Source organism: Globicephala melas, chromosome 10 (assembly GCF_963455315.2).
Source record: "Globicephala melas chromosome 10, mGloMel1.2, whole genome shotgun sequence".
In the NCBI taxonomy this organism is placed as follows: Eukaryota; Metazoa; Chordata; class Mammalia; order Artiodactyla; family Delphinidae; genus Globicephala; species Globicephala melas.
The window spans coordinates 46204538-46219095 of NC_083323.1; the positions used below are offsets into that span (position 1 = coordinate 46204538).

At 42.2% G+C, this 14558-nt stretch overlaps 1 protein-coding gene across 2 annotated transcripts in view; it reads left to right on the forward strand.

Moving 5' to 3' along the window:
- PTPRB (protein tyrosine phosphatase receptor type B) overlaps window positions 1-14558 on the forward strand; it is a 117922-nt gene that overhangs the window by 81500 nt on the left and 21864 nt on the right. For both annotated transcript variants that reach the window (XM_030866282.2, XM_030866283.2), the window contains 8 exons: window positions 876-1119; window positions 7583-7689; window positions 10566-10665; window positions 11504-11587; window positions 11688-11705; window positions 11828-11909; window positions 13476-13566; window positions 14313-14389. In XM_030866282.2, the coding sequence (XP_030722142.1) occupies window positions 876-1119; window positions 7583-7689; window positions 10566-10665; window positions 11504-11587; window positions 11688-11705; window positions 11828-11909; window positions 13476-13566; window positions 14313-14389 (803 nt within the window). The remainder of the gene's footprint in view (window positions 1-875; window positions 1120-7582; window positions 7690-10565; window positions 10666-11503; window positions 11588-11687; window positions 11706-11827; window positions 11910-13475; window positions 13567-14312; window positions 14390-14558) is intronic.

Here is a 14558-nt window from a genome sequence, read left to right on the forward strand (position 1 = left end):
TTACTGCCAACAGGATAATGTTTCTAAGATCCATTCATTTTTGAGCAAATTTTATTAAACAATAAAAGTTTAATAAATTGAGGTTGAGTCCAGGACACAAAGAAGCCCCACACTACCACTCCTTAAAGTTCACTGTAAATGGTATCCAATCTCTATAATATTTTCCTTCCTAATTATGCTTTCCTCCAGCCAACATCAAAACGAGTTTGCAGTGCCAAAACACACAGCAGGCTGGGTGGACAGGGGAAGAGTTCTGGGAAGTGTTCTGCACGAGGGACCAAATTCAAGCCAGGATTAAGCTGTACTCAAGATAACAGAGCAGGACACGGAGCAATTATCAGACTGGGCACGGCACGGGGAGCGTGCCTATGAGGCGACTGCTCTGACCTCAGACCTGATTGCTCTTATCTCTTCCCTATTTCCCAGGTCATAGGGATCTCCTTATTCGCTCAGCTACAATGGTTATTGGCAAGGTAGAGACCTTTTCGAGTGGCTTGACTCTCACGGTGGGGAGTGTCCAACTTTCTGGAGTTACGGACACATTATCATTTGATGCGTGAGCCACCCTCTCGTTCACACATATTTTCTTAACTAGAAAAATGATAGTGTGTGTGTGTGTGTGTGTGTCGGTGTAGATGAATATGCATATATAAAATTTTGTATATGCACTATTTATTTTTAATTTTTGCTTATTTTAGAAAAAGTGAATTAAATTAATTTCATTGGGAGAATTCCATAGCATCCTTTGAGATGACAGATTCTGCACTCCAGGGATGACTAGAGATAGTGGGTGAGGAGGTAACCTCAGAAACCTGGTTAGACATGACTGAAGTCACAAGGAAGTCAGTGCTTCACTGTGGGTTTTCTCCCTCCAGGCAGTGATGAGCTGAAGCCAGAACAGCAGCACCCTCTGCCCTCCTACCTGGAATACAGGCACAATGCCTCCATTCGGGTGTACCAGACTGACTATTTTGCCAGCAAATGTGCGGAAAGTCCTGACAGCAACTCTAAGAGTTTTAACATTAAGCTTGGTGCAGAGATGGAGAGCCTGGGTGGAAAATGTGATCCCAATCAGCAAAAATTCTGTGACGGCCCGCTGAAGCCACGCACGGCCTACAGGTTAGATGTGTTACCGTCATTTTGCTAGAAGGGACGTGCTCCATCACTGGGCGCTCAGCTGTCTGGGCCTCTGATGCACACGAGCTCCTGTAGATTAATAACCTGCGTTACAAGAGTGCTCTACATTTTACTAGGTAATTTATAAAAGTTGTGTTCCTGCCTGCATTCACAGGTAATGTGTAAAGAAGGCTTTCGCATGGTGCAAAAGCTCCCATTCGTTATGTGAAGAATTGAAGGTTCTTAATAGATTGTCCTTTCTCCTAAAACTTCTCTAGTATGAATCAGACAATTTACTTACCATGTTAACAATTGTGAAAATGTCCAAATAGAAAGATTGAGTTCAGGGAGACTCAAGACATATGAGGTTTTATCTTCCACTTTTAGTGAGGACTGGAATTTACCTTCTAAGGCGTAAAAGACGAAAGTGCTCTTTGGTCCAGATAGAACCCTTGAAGGGAAAGGCCCCTGAATGAGTGGAAGCACCCTCTCCTCCCAGTAAGATGGCAGATGAAAAGGAGCAGCTCTTTGGTTTGGCCCCAGGGAGCACTACTACAGCCAACAGGCCCTTCCATCTGTAGGAATTGTCTGTGCCCTTCATCTACACTATGCTCCCCGAAAGCAGGTATAAGTATACACAGCCCCCCAAACCAGGATCCCCAAGAGATAGAGAACCTAGGCTTCCATCTTGGATATAAGATAACATCCAAGATTAATACTTCTGCAGAGGATGTGCCTTCTCTGTTGGGTGTTGGCAGAGCTGATATCCAGCCAGTATGGCAGTCAGTCAGGTTCTCTATGGGCCAGTGTCCATTCTGGTTGGCAGTGTCCAGGTCTTATTAACACTTGCATATTTTGAGTATCACCCCTGAATTTCAGCAGAAACTTTTCTGCCAGCTCCAAAAGGAGACAGTGACACGGCATCATGTCATTCTTAGCCCCTCCCTTGCATCAACAAAGGCAGGCCAACAGTTGCCCTAAAACAGAGGACTCACTTTGAGCAGGAACTCTGTATAGCTACCTCTGCCCAGGACTCACCACAAAAGTGCTACTGCCACACAGCCAAGGTTGGCACCTCCAAAGTAAACACACACACACTTATTAGTGACATTTGCTTGAGGAAAAGGCCATAGGAGCTTACCTGAAGGAGATGAGATCTCAGACAGAGCAAAGGAGAAATATAAAAGAGATCAGAACGCCAGGGTCCTTTAGTTCCTATTAGAATCAAGAGATGCCTCAGCTCCTTGGTCACTTGGGCTCCAGGAAATTTGAGGAAAAGTCTCCTAAGGGCTATTTTCTCTTTGTGGGTTGGAAAGTTGAGGCTGTTTTTGTTTGTTTTCTGGTTTGCTTTTTGAAAGAGAAGGAGAGAAGATGACTCATTACTATGTTTAAGAAAGAGAACAAGGGGCTTCCCTGGTGGCTCAGTGGTTGAGAATCCGCCTGCCCATGCAGGGGACACGGGTTTGTGCCCCGGCCCGGGAAGATCCCACACGCCGCGGAGTGGCTGGGCCTGTGAGCCATGGCCGCTGAGCCTGCGCGTCCGGAGCCTGTGCTCCGCAACGGGAGAGGCCACAACAGTGAGAGGCCCGTGTACTGCAAAAAAAAAAAAAGTAAGAGAACAAGAAGCTAGAGAGAGTTCATGTGTGGACCAGGCCCCCAGTCTCCCAGCACACTCCTTCCTGTCCATAGGAAGGTCCTAGGAAGAGGCCCTGCAATTGGAGTTCCAGCACTGCCACTTTTCAGCTGTGTAACCTTGTAAATGGCATTTCAGTTCTCTAATTCTCACTTTCCTCATCTGCAAAACATCACAGGAATGTCCTGAGGAGTCATGTAGGTGACAGATCAAACCTAGCCATGTCCCTTCTAGATTAAGGTCTTTCAGTGGTTCCCATTCATTTCCAGGAGCAAGTGAAGATTCCAGAGCAGGGCACACAAAGCCCCCGCCTCCTCCCTCCTGCCTGCCCCGCCAGCTTTGTCTCCCGCCATTTGCCCCAAGTACACTCTGCCCTTTTGCTTTGCCCTGTTCCTCTGAGTTCCCTTAAATCTGGCTCTCTTAGCCCCCTGAGCCTTTGCACATCCTTTTCACTCTATTTGGGACGCCCTCCACTCTCCCGTCTGACTGGTGAATTGCTTCATACACTTTAAAGGCCAGCTCAACCTGCAACTAGCCCGCGCCACCCCTGTTAACCCACAGCTGGGCAGCAGGGCCCTCAGCTACATTTCCACAGCACCCAGTCTCTACACCCCTCTAATCCTCCAGTTAGCAGTGGTTTTTAGCCCTTTGTTTAATAGCCTACCCTCTTCACTAGGCTTCAAGAGCTCACAGTCCAATAGGGGAGACAGACGTGACATCGGTCACAAAACAATATGGCAAGTACCGGGCACAAAAGAGACGCCATTAAGTGTTATGAACAAACAAGGAAATGAGCCAAGATGCTCTATGAAGGGTTACACATTCTTATTATAGCTTAATCACCTCCTGCCGCACTAATTTGTTTTCTAGGACACAGCTTTCCTCTATTTCTCCACATTTCGTTCACTCCTGTGAACAGCATGCCAGGCAGATGATGCTTGATACGAGCACAGAGAACTGCACGCTGAGTGACCCCCGTGTGGTAGCTGCTGAACCCAGGCTCTGTGCAGGCAGAATTCTGCCTGTCTCGCGACGATAATCACCATGGTGATCCTCAATGCTCTCAGGCATCTTTTTCTTCAGAGAGAACAGGTAGACAGGAAGGAACATGGAAAAAGAAAAATTAGGATTGAAAAGAAATGAGAAATGCTAGGTTTAGCTGATATGCAAGTTTATTATGTCAACGAATGTATAATGTGTTTCCATTCATTGTTGGGTTCCTACTATCCGGGTATATAATTAGCGTTGTTCCGTATGGGAAGAGAATGGGCGGATCATGATGGGTGAGAAGCAGTTTGGTGGTTGGGGAAGTGCTGATCTGTTTTTGTTTCTATTCTAAATAGAATAGCAATGTGACCACGATCAGGTTTCAGCTTCTCTTGACCTCATTTTCCTCAAATGAAGGAAATTGAACCACGTGATCTGTAACTTTGTGCTATAGAATTCTGATTTTGGACACATGTAAAGTTGAAAAACTTACTATCAGATATCAGTTCATTAAAATAATCTTATATACATAAACAGAAGACATGTCTGTAAAATATGGGCAGAAATGTTGAAGGACATAAGAAGGGTATAGGTAAATAAATGCTATGAAGTTTCAAAAGGCTTCTTGAAGGAGGTATCATTTTGGCTGGGCGCTGAAAAGTAGGGAAGAATTTGAAACTATGGCGATAGAGGCAAGAGGAGATTCACAGTGCAGAGGCAGAAATACACAGATTGTTTAGAGAAAAGCAAATACTCCCATTTGAAAGTGGGGGTCATGTAGAGGGGTAGTGGGGAAGACAAAAGCAGGAAGATAGGATGGGACAGGATTCTGAATAGGTGCTAATTGCTGGGCTAGGAGATGTGGTTGTGGTGTCCATTACTGGAAGGGTTTAAGGGCAGAGTTCCTGTGGACCTGCTAGTTTTAAGCGAAGCCTACAGTAAGTCATTATCTCCTTCCAGGGTTCCTAAAGGCCCTTATTCATCTGCATCCATTTTGTACTTTGCATTTGCACCTACGAATCCCAGAATTCCAGAGCAGGACCTGTCAAGGTTGTTATACCCAATGCTTTTATTTTCACAGTTGAGAAAACTGAGGCATAAAGAACTTTGGGAACCATTCACCTAATCAGTGACAGTGAGAGCTAGACCTCAAGCCCTATGCTTCCTACTCCAGGCCCTTTTTGCCACCCCTCCAACAGAAGTCACTGCTGTTAAACCAAAACTAAGCCAAGAGGAAATAAGAGAAAGAGAATTGGACTACGAGTCAGAAAGTCCTGAGTTTGGTTCTCTTTTACCAGCTTTCTCTATGATCTTGAGTGAGAAATGGAATCTCCCCAAGCTTCAGGTTCCAAATCTGTGAAATAATATCATAACCTTCTTATATTGGAGAGGTTGGAGATGGTCAAATAGAATCATATTTATAAAAGTTCTTCACACTTACAAATCACTATACAAATAAAAGAAACTGTTTTTAACATCTTTATTGGAGTATAATTGCTTTACAATGGTGTGTTAGATTCTGCTGCATAACAAAGTGAATCAGCTATACATATACATACATCCCCATATCTCCTCCCTCTTGCATCTCCCTCCCACCCTCCCTATCCCACCCCTCTAGGTGGACACAAAGCACCAAGCTGATCTCCCTGTGCTATGCGGCTGCTTCCCACTAGCTATTTTACATTTGGTAGTGTATATATGTCCATGCCACTCTCTCACTTCGTCCCAGCTTACCCTTCCCTCTCCCCGTGTTCTCAAGTCCATTCTCTATGTCTGCATCTTTATTCCTGTCCTGCCCCTAGGTTCTTCAGAACCTTTTTTTTTTTTAAGTTCCATATATATGTGTTAGCATACAGTATTTCTTTTTCTCTTTCTGACTTACTTCACTCTGTAGGACAGTCTCTAGGTCCATCCACCTCACTACAAATAACTCAATTTCGTTTCTTTTTATGGCTGAGTAATATTCCATTGTATATATGTGCCACATCTTCTTTATCCATTCATCTGTTCATGGACATTTAGGTTGCTTCCATGTCCTGGCTATTGTAAATAGTGCTGCAATGAACATTGTGGTACATGTCTCTTTTTGAATTATGGTTTTCTCAGGGTATATGCCCAGTAGTGGATTGCTGTGTCGTATGGTAGTTCTACTCTTAGTTTTTTAAGGAACCTCCATACTGTTCTCCATAGTGGCTGTATCAATCTACATTCCCACCAACAGTGCAAAAGGGTTCCCTTTCTCCACACCCTCTCCAGCATTTACTGTTTGTAGGTTTTCTGTTTTTTTTTTTAAATAAATGTATTTATTTATTTATTTATTTTTGGCTGTGTTGGGTCTTCGTTTCTATGCGAGGGCTTTCTCTAGTTGCAGCGAGCAGGGCCCACTCTTCATCGCGGTGCGCGGCCCTCTCACCGTTGCAGCCTCTCGTTGCGGAGCGCAGGCTCCAGACGCGCAGACTCAGCAGTTGTGGCTCACGGGCCCAGTTGCCCCGCGGCACGTGGGATCTTCCCGGACCAGGGCTCAAACCCGTGTCCCCTGCATTGGCAGGCGGATTCTTAACCACTGCACCACCAGGGAAGCCCTGTTTGTAGGTTTTTTTATGATGGGCATTCAGACTGGTGTGAGGTGATACCTCACTGAAGTTTTGATTTGCATTTCTCTAATGATTAGAGATGTCGAGCATCCTTTCATGTGTTTGTTGGCAATCTGTATATCTTCTCTGGAGAAGTGTCTATTTAGGTCTTCTGCCCATTTTTGGATGGGGTTGTTTGTTTTTTTGATATTGAGCTGCATGAGCTGCTTGTACATTTTGGAGATTAATCCTTTGACAGTTCCTTCGTTTGCAAATATTTTCTCCCATTCTGAGGGTTGTAAAAGAAACTCTTTTCATGGGAGAGACTCCTTTCAATGTCCAAAGGTATAATACATTAGCAACACACACCAACTCCTCCCCTCCCACTTAATGTGTGTTGACTGCTTGTTACCCTTTGGGGACATTGCACAATACCTCCATCAACAGTCTGTTATTCCTGGAAGTACAACTTTTGACTTGGAAGGTTTTTTTAGAAATGGAAATTGATGAGTATCAGCTTGAAGATGATACCTGGACCTGGGCATGAGTGAGAAGGAGAGGGCAAAAGGTCGGAACAATTTGTCCTGGCTGGTACTAATGTTGGTACTGCTTCAGCATTATTACAGGATGTGCCCAGATACTTTTGGGTTGAGCAAATCTAGATTTTTTTTTTAAGGAAAAAAGAATCGTCCATTACTTTTCCTACGATTTAAATTAACCCTAGAAAAAGTTTTCCCATATAAACTGATCCTCATACTCTCAGTAAACCTATAGTCTAGGAAACTTCAGGATAGAACATACTGAAGAGGTCACCCAAGCCAATCTATAACTTAGTGCAGGGCTGCTGTCCTACAGATTCCCTGAGAGCTGGTTCTCCAGTCTCTGCTTACACACCCTCAATGACTGGAAGCTCACTGCCTGTGAGGTAGCTCATACTCTAGATGTTAGAAAGTGATTTTTTGTTCCCATATCGCCCTGTGACTTCAGCCTACTAAGCTTAGTTTTACATTCAAGAATGTAAACCTCGAGGTGGTAGGGACTTATTCTTTGCAGTATATCCAGCTCCTGGACAGGTACTGGCACACAGTAGGGGCTCAATAAATATTTGATGAATAAATGAATGAATGCATGAATGCACGAACCCAGGGCTATCTGATTTCATAATTCATACCCTACCCTACATACATATTGACCAGGTGACCACCCTGTTTCTCCTTGACCCTACTGTGGTGAGTCACGAATTTGTACTTAAATAAATTGGTTTTCTTTTCAGAATCAGCATTCGGGCCTTTACCCAGCTATTTGATGAGGACCTGAAGGAATTCACAAAGCCACTCTATTCAGACACATTTTTCTCTTTGCCCATCACCACTGAGTCAGGTAAGGCTAACCTTTCCATCGACTTTACATAGTCTGCCAAACACCATGTCACCTACAAGAGCCTCTAGTGGGGAGATCTGGGGACTTGGCTGATGGTGGTAAGGGGAACATTTATTTTTGCTTGGATTTTAATCTTTATATGATCATGGATTGATGAGGATTAGAGGAATTTCACAACTTCTGTAGCAGAATGGACTGAAAGGGGATTAATCGTGTAAAGAAGGTAGAAAGAAATACCAGATTTTTTTTCCTATTAAACATGAATTTTTTAAAAAAACATTCAGATCAAGAGCTTGCACAGGCCAAAACAGAAGTAGGTACAAAAGGCTTTCAAGTCGTTAGTGGGAATGTGTATATGAAATATATACATAGAAATGCATAGGAAAAAAAGACTGGAAGGAAAAAACACCAAAGTATTAATGATGAATATCTCAGAGTAGTGGGATTACAGGTGACTTTTTCCCTTTTGTTTATTATACGTTGCTTTTACATGATACAAAATGTTAACTTGGCTTTACATAAATTTATGTTAGAGGGAAAGCCTGAGTAATAATAGTAGCTAATTTTACTTTTCATCCTGTGGAGCAGCAGTTTTAAGCATCGTGCTTAGAATATACCTGATCCTCACTACCACCTTTTGAGGTAGATCTTATTATCATCCCCATTTTAAAGGTGAGGATTTGAGATACAAGAGTTTATGTAACTTGCCCAAGATAGCAGAGCTGCAATTCTGGCCCTTTCTGCCTGACCTCTTAACCTCTGCACTGCTCGGATTCAGAATATTTCCAACATGCTGAGAATGGCTTTATTTTTTAGCACATTGTTCTTTGATACCATTATCTGCCCAGCCTTTCCCTGTACCCAGCCTTCCACAATGCTTGGTCTCAGGAAGTTCTTCTTTATAGCTAAAACAGTCTCTCATGCTGTAGGACAAAAGATGACTCAGCCTCACAAACACTGCCATCTATTAATGCCAAATATAGGGATAATCTCCCACTTTTCAAACCAAAAAGGGATCAGAACACAGGAGGATTTAGATGTGTTTGCTTATAATTTAATGTTAAGTAAGGGATTTGTAAACACAATTCTTCCCTATTTAAATTATTGTTATACAACAAAAATTGTATGTAGTCCAATAAAGGAAGATAGTAAACATATATCCGAAAAAGAATATTAACCACAGTAAAAGAAACATGACTGTGTTGATTTGGTAAGTCTTGAAAAGCACATTGAATAAACAAATCCAAGGGCTTAAAATGCAACTTCAGAAATGGACTACTCCACAGACCTAAATGTAAGAGCTAAAATGATCAAACTTTTAAAAGAAAACAGGAGTAAATCTTTGTGACCTCGACTTAGGAAATGGTTTCTTAGCTATGATACCAAAAGCACAAGCAACAACAACAACAAACTAGGTAAATGGGACTTAATTAAAATTCAAAACTCTTGTGCTTCAAAGGACACCATAAAGAAAGTGAAAAGACAACCCACAGAATGGGAGAAACTATTTGCAAATCATATATCTGATAAAGGTCAAGTATCCAGAACATACAGAACACTTACAACTCAATAATAAAAAGACAACACAATTTAAAATTGGGTAAAGGATGTGAATAGACATTTCGCCAAAGACAATACATAAATGTCCGATAAGCACATGGAAAGATGCTCAACATCATTAGACATTAGGGAAATGCAAATCATAACCACAATAAAATACTACTTCACACCCACTAGAATGGCTATCATCAAAAAGACAATAACAAGCGTTAGTAAGGATATGGAGAAATCTGAACCCTTATACATTGCTTGTAGAATGTATCAACAAAATGGTGTAACTTCTTTGGAAAACAGTTTTGCAGTTTCTCAAAATATTAAACCTAGAGTTACCCTGTGACCCAGCAATTCCACTCCTAAGTGTATACCCAAGAAAAATTAAAGTAAAAACTCGTATATGGAGATTCATAGCAGCTTTATTCATAATAACCAAAAAAATAGAAAGAACCCAAATGTCCATCAATGGCTGAATGGATAAACAAAATGTGATATATCCACACAGTGGAATATTATTCAGCATAAAAAGGAATGAAATACTGATACATGCCACAACATGGATGAACCTTGAAAACATGCTAAGTGAAAGAAGCCAATCACAAACAAAGCGCATATTTATTACTCAATTTATTGTCCAGAATAGGCAAATCTATGAAGGCAAAGTAGATTAGTGGTTGCCAGGGTCTAGGGAGAGGGAATGAAGAATGACTGCTAAGGGGCATTGGGGATTCTTTTAGGGGGGTGATGAAAATGTTATAAAATTGAATGTAAAATAATTGAATTGCGCGGTTTAAATTGGTAAATAGTATGGCATATGCATTATATTTCAATAGACTGTTTTTAAAATGGGCTACCTGTTCATAAACTCCCAGTGGCAGTATCGAACCAGATAATAAAAATGGCATTTCATTAAAATAATTCTGAGCCATTCACTGGATTTGCCAATGTCCCAGATGCTGTAAAACACGTTTCATACAAGTGAAATAGCATCTTTACCTTGGTGGCAAACTGCTGGCCTTTATCTCAAGTGCCCCAAAGCTTTACATACAAGCATAGATGAAGTCCCAAATTCCTTTATAAGCTGAACACCATTGACTCCAAAAGTATAATGACCAACCTGCTGTCACTTGGTAGTAGCCAATGTCTCATCTGTTCAGCTGCGTACCGCTTAGCCTTTCGATAGTAAATGCATTAGTGTGGCCATCGTTTGAATCCTTCTGTAATAACGTTCCTAGGGAGATAGGGTTCCAATAGCTATCTTACTGGTTCTTTAACACTAATTTTCCCACCTGGGTTTGTTGTTGCCCTCTGGATTATTGTAGAGCCTTTGTTTGGAGTTATTGAAGGTGTGAGTGCTGGTCTGTTCTTAATTGGCATGCTGGTAGCTGTTGTTGCCTTATTAATCTGCAGACAGAAAGCCAGGTGAGTACAAAGATCCCTTTGGCAATTGGGTCCACAATTTTAAAGATGCAACTGAAAATGCTCTTTAGCCTGAAAAGTAAGGAGGGAAAAATCATTTAATTTCTCCAGGTTAAATCACCTTTGTTTGTTCAGAAAAACAAGAATCAAACCCTAAAACCATGACTCACTTTTTTCAGCCTCTCTACATAACCACTGCTGAGTCTTGCCCTCACCAAATGACTGAGGGGCCATCTGTAGCCTCATTTGGATGTGAAATAGCTCCTTTGGCACAGGAAAAAAAATCGTGTGTGTGGTTCAGTTACCTCCCGAAGACAGAGATGTCTGCAAATTGTGTGCCCGAATACTTTTCTGAAATATGCTGAAAAGTATGGTTGACATCTCCATTTTGTGGCTCATATCTGCCATGCTAACTTAAGAAGGGACCAAAAAGAACTAAACAGCATGTGACCCCAGTGCCATGCCCTCTTCTCGTAGGGAATTTCTTTTTTTTGGCACGTCCTCTCTCTTCCAGTCGTGTCTTGCCTCTAAGGTTTACTCTGTGTGTGTGTGTGTTTATAGAAAGCTTTACTGAGACTGTGGGAAGTGATTATGACCTGTAGCCAAAAACCAGAAGACAAATCTCCAGCTATTGCAGGATGGTTTCCGAGTGGGAAAAATCTATTTCTTCTTTATGTGCTCCCTCACTTTTCCCTCCCTCAAAGGGATGTTGGCTGAGTGTAAAATATACACGTACTGAAAAATCCATATTTGCACAAACATGCACAGCCTTACCATACATGGAGACATTTGTTTAAATTATTTCATAATCAGAATATAAGTCCTCTCCCTTGGGTTGCAGCCATGGTCGAGAAAGGCCCTCTGCCCGCCTGAGTATTCGTCGGGATCGACCACTGTCTGTCCACTTGAACCTGGGCCAAAAAGGGTGAGCACGTTTTCCTTCACTTCATTTATTGAAGGATGAGTTGACTGTATTACATGACATTTGCTAATGAGATCTTTCTCCTTTTGGCTTTTCTTCACAGTAACCGGAAGACTTCTTGGTAAGAGAGAGAACTCATTAGTTACTGTATTATCTGCTTTTGAAATGTAACTGGGGCTGGGTATGGCATTTTCCCTGTTCTTCAGTAATTTTCTTTTCCTTCTATTATGTTTTTAACTATAGCCCCATAAAAGTAAATCAGTTTGAAGGACACTTCATGAAGCTGCAGGCCGACTCCAACTACCTTCTGTCCAAGGAATACGAGGTACAGCTCAGAGGCAGTGATGCTTTAGCACCCCTGGTCCTTAGCAGGATTTCCCTCCAAGCCTTCACTGTGGAATCACAGGCTGATTGGGCTCAGGAGTTAGGTTGGCACTTGAGGTCTCAGCTGAGCATTCTTTTGTGCCTGAATCCATTCCCTGCACAATATACCACCTAGTCTCAGAGGCCATTTTGATCTCTGGAATAGTACAGCAGACAAAGCACTACCCAGACCAGATGGTAAGAAAGAATTGACAAACTTCAAATGCAAACCAATGCTGTCAGTTGTTTTTTTTTTAACATCTTTATTGGAGTATAATTGCTTTACAATGTTGTGTTAGTTTCTGCTGTATAACAAAGTGAATCAGCTATATGTATACATATATCCCCATATCCCCTCCCTCTTGTGCCTCCCTCCCACCCTCCCTATCCCACCCCTCTAGGTGGTCACAAAGCACCGAGCTGATCTCCCTGTGCTATGCGGCTGCTTCCCACTAGCTATCTATTTTACATTTGGTAGTGTATATGTGTCCATGCCACTCTCTCACTTCGTCCCAGCTTACCTTTCCCCCTCCCCATGTCCTCACGTCCATTCTGTACATCTGTGTCTTTATTCCTGTCCTGCCCCTAGGTTCATCAGAACCATTTTTTTTTTTAGATTCCATATATACATTTTAGCGTAGGTATTTGTTTTTCTCTTTCTGACTTACTTCACTCTGTATGACAGACTCTAGGTCCATCCACCTCACTACAAATAACTCAATTTCGTTTCTTTTTATGGCTGAGTAATATTCCATTGTATATATGAACCACTTCTTCTTTATCCATTCATCTGTTGATGGGCATTTAGGTTGCTTCCATGTCTGGCTATTGTAAATAGAGATGCAATGAACATTGTGGTACATGACTCTTTTTGAATTATGGTTTTCTCAGGGTATATGCCTAGTAGTGGGATTGCTGGGTCGTATGGTAATTCTATTTTTAGTTTTTTAACTAAAAAACAGAACAGAACCTCCATACTGTTCTCCATAGTGGCTGTATCAATTTACATTCCCACCAACAGTGCAGGAGGTTCCCTTTTCTCCACACCCTCTCCAGCATTTATCGTTTGTAGATTTTTTGATGCTGGCCATTCTGACCGCTGTGAGGTGACACCTCATTGTGGTTTTGATTCGCATTTCTATAATGATTAGTGATGCTGAGCATCTTTCATGCGTTTGTTTTATACAGATTGCTGTCAGTTATTTAAGCTGGCTTTTTGCTGGCCTGGGAGACAATGTGGTTTGGTGAAAAGTGCCCAGGCTTTGGATTCAGTTCCCAGCTTTGCCACCTGTGTGACCTGGGGCAAGTGAATTATCCTGTCTGAGCCTCATCTGTAAAATGGAGATGAGACTACCTCCTGTGGGGCTCTCGTGGGGATCAGAGCTGATGCACAGAGGTTGGATAGGAGACATTCCACAAATGCAGCTAGTGTAACATATGGTTATAGGATTATGTATCTCAGGGACTGTCTGATTTGCCCTTTTCTATCTCACATTCTTCACCTGGAAACTTACTTTTGACCTAACAGGACCTAAAAGACGTGGGTCGAAACCAATCATGTGACATTGCACTCTTGCCAGAGAATAGAGGGAAAAATCGATACAACAATATATTGCCCTGTAAGTTTTGTGTTGAAATTTGTAATACTGTCTTCCTCTAGCCATTTTTTCTCTTTTCCACGAGTAAAATGGGGCAAAGCAATATGGTATAGCTGGATATGGGAGATCAGAGGCTCTGAAAAGTCTTTAAAAAGAAATGACCTGTATGTTATTGCACTTCCCTCCAGGGAGATAACAACCAGCTGAGATTCTGGCTCTGAGAGGCCTCTTACGCTGTTGACATTTCACCATGTGGTCCTAATGCTTCTCCTTATAGAGGCCTAAGAGCAGTAACAGGGTTAACAATAAGGGCCAAGCTGGGTTTACTTAAAGTCTGTAGTTAGCAATTTTATATATATTTTTGTTTGTTTGTTTGTTTATTTATATATGTACTATATTTATATGTTATCCTTACCCAATTAGGTGAAGCAATAGAAGCTAGTTTTTCTGGACTGTATTCATTCTAGCAGTGAAAGGGAGCTGGCCACTCCGTCGGGCAAATGATATGGTATTACAAAGGAAAGCACAGAGGGGGCTTCAGAGAGCATTTGGCTCGTCTGCTTGTGTGTTTCTGGGCCACCTGTGCAACCAGAGGCAAGTGAGTGATCCTGTCTAAGCCTCATCTGCAAAATGGAGATGAGAATACCTCCCCTGTGGGGCTGTCAGGGGGGTCAGAGCTCACGCACATCAAATACCAAGCATTCTGTAAACAGTAGGAGAATCACCATGACTCGCTGACAAATCTCTGTCAATAAATTTCCTTGCAGATGATGCCTCTCGAGTGAAGCTGTCCCATGTGGATGATGACCCATGCTCTGACTATATTAATGCCAGCTACATCCCTGTAAGTGAACCAACCACGGGGCCGTAGTAACTGGGATGAAGCTTTGACGGGTGGCTATGCTGGAGACAACCCTCCTCCAACACGCCCCCACCGTTCTTAGGTCTGGAAACATGTCAGTTTTAGAGAAAAAAAGATATGTCTGATTGCCGTAAAACACAGGCTGTCCTAT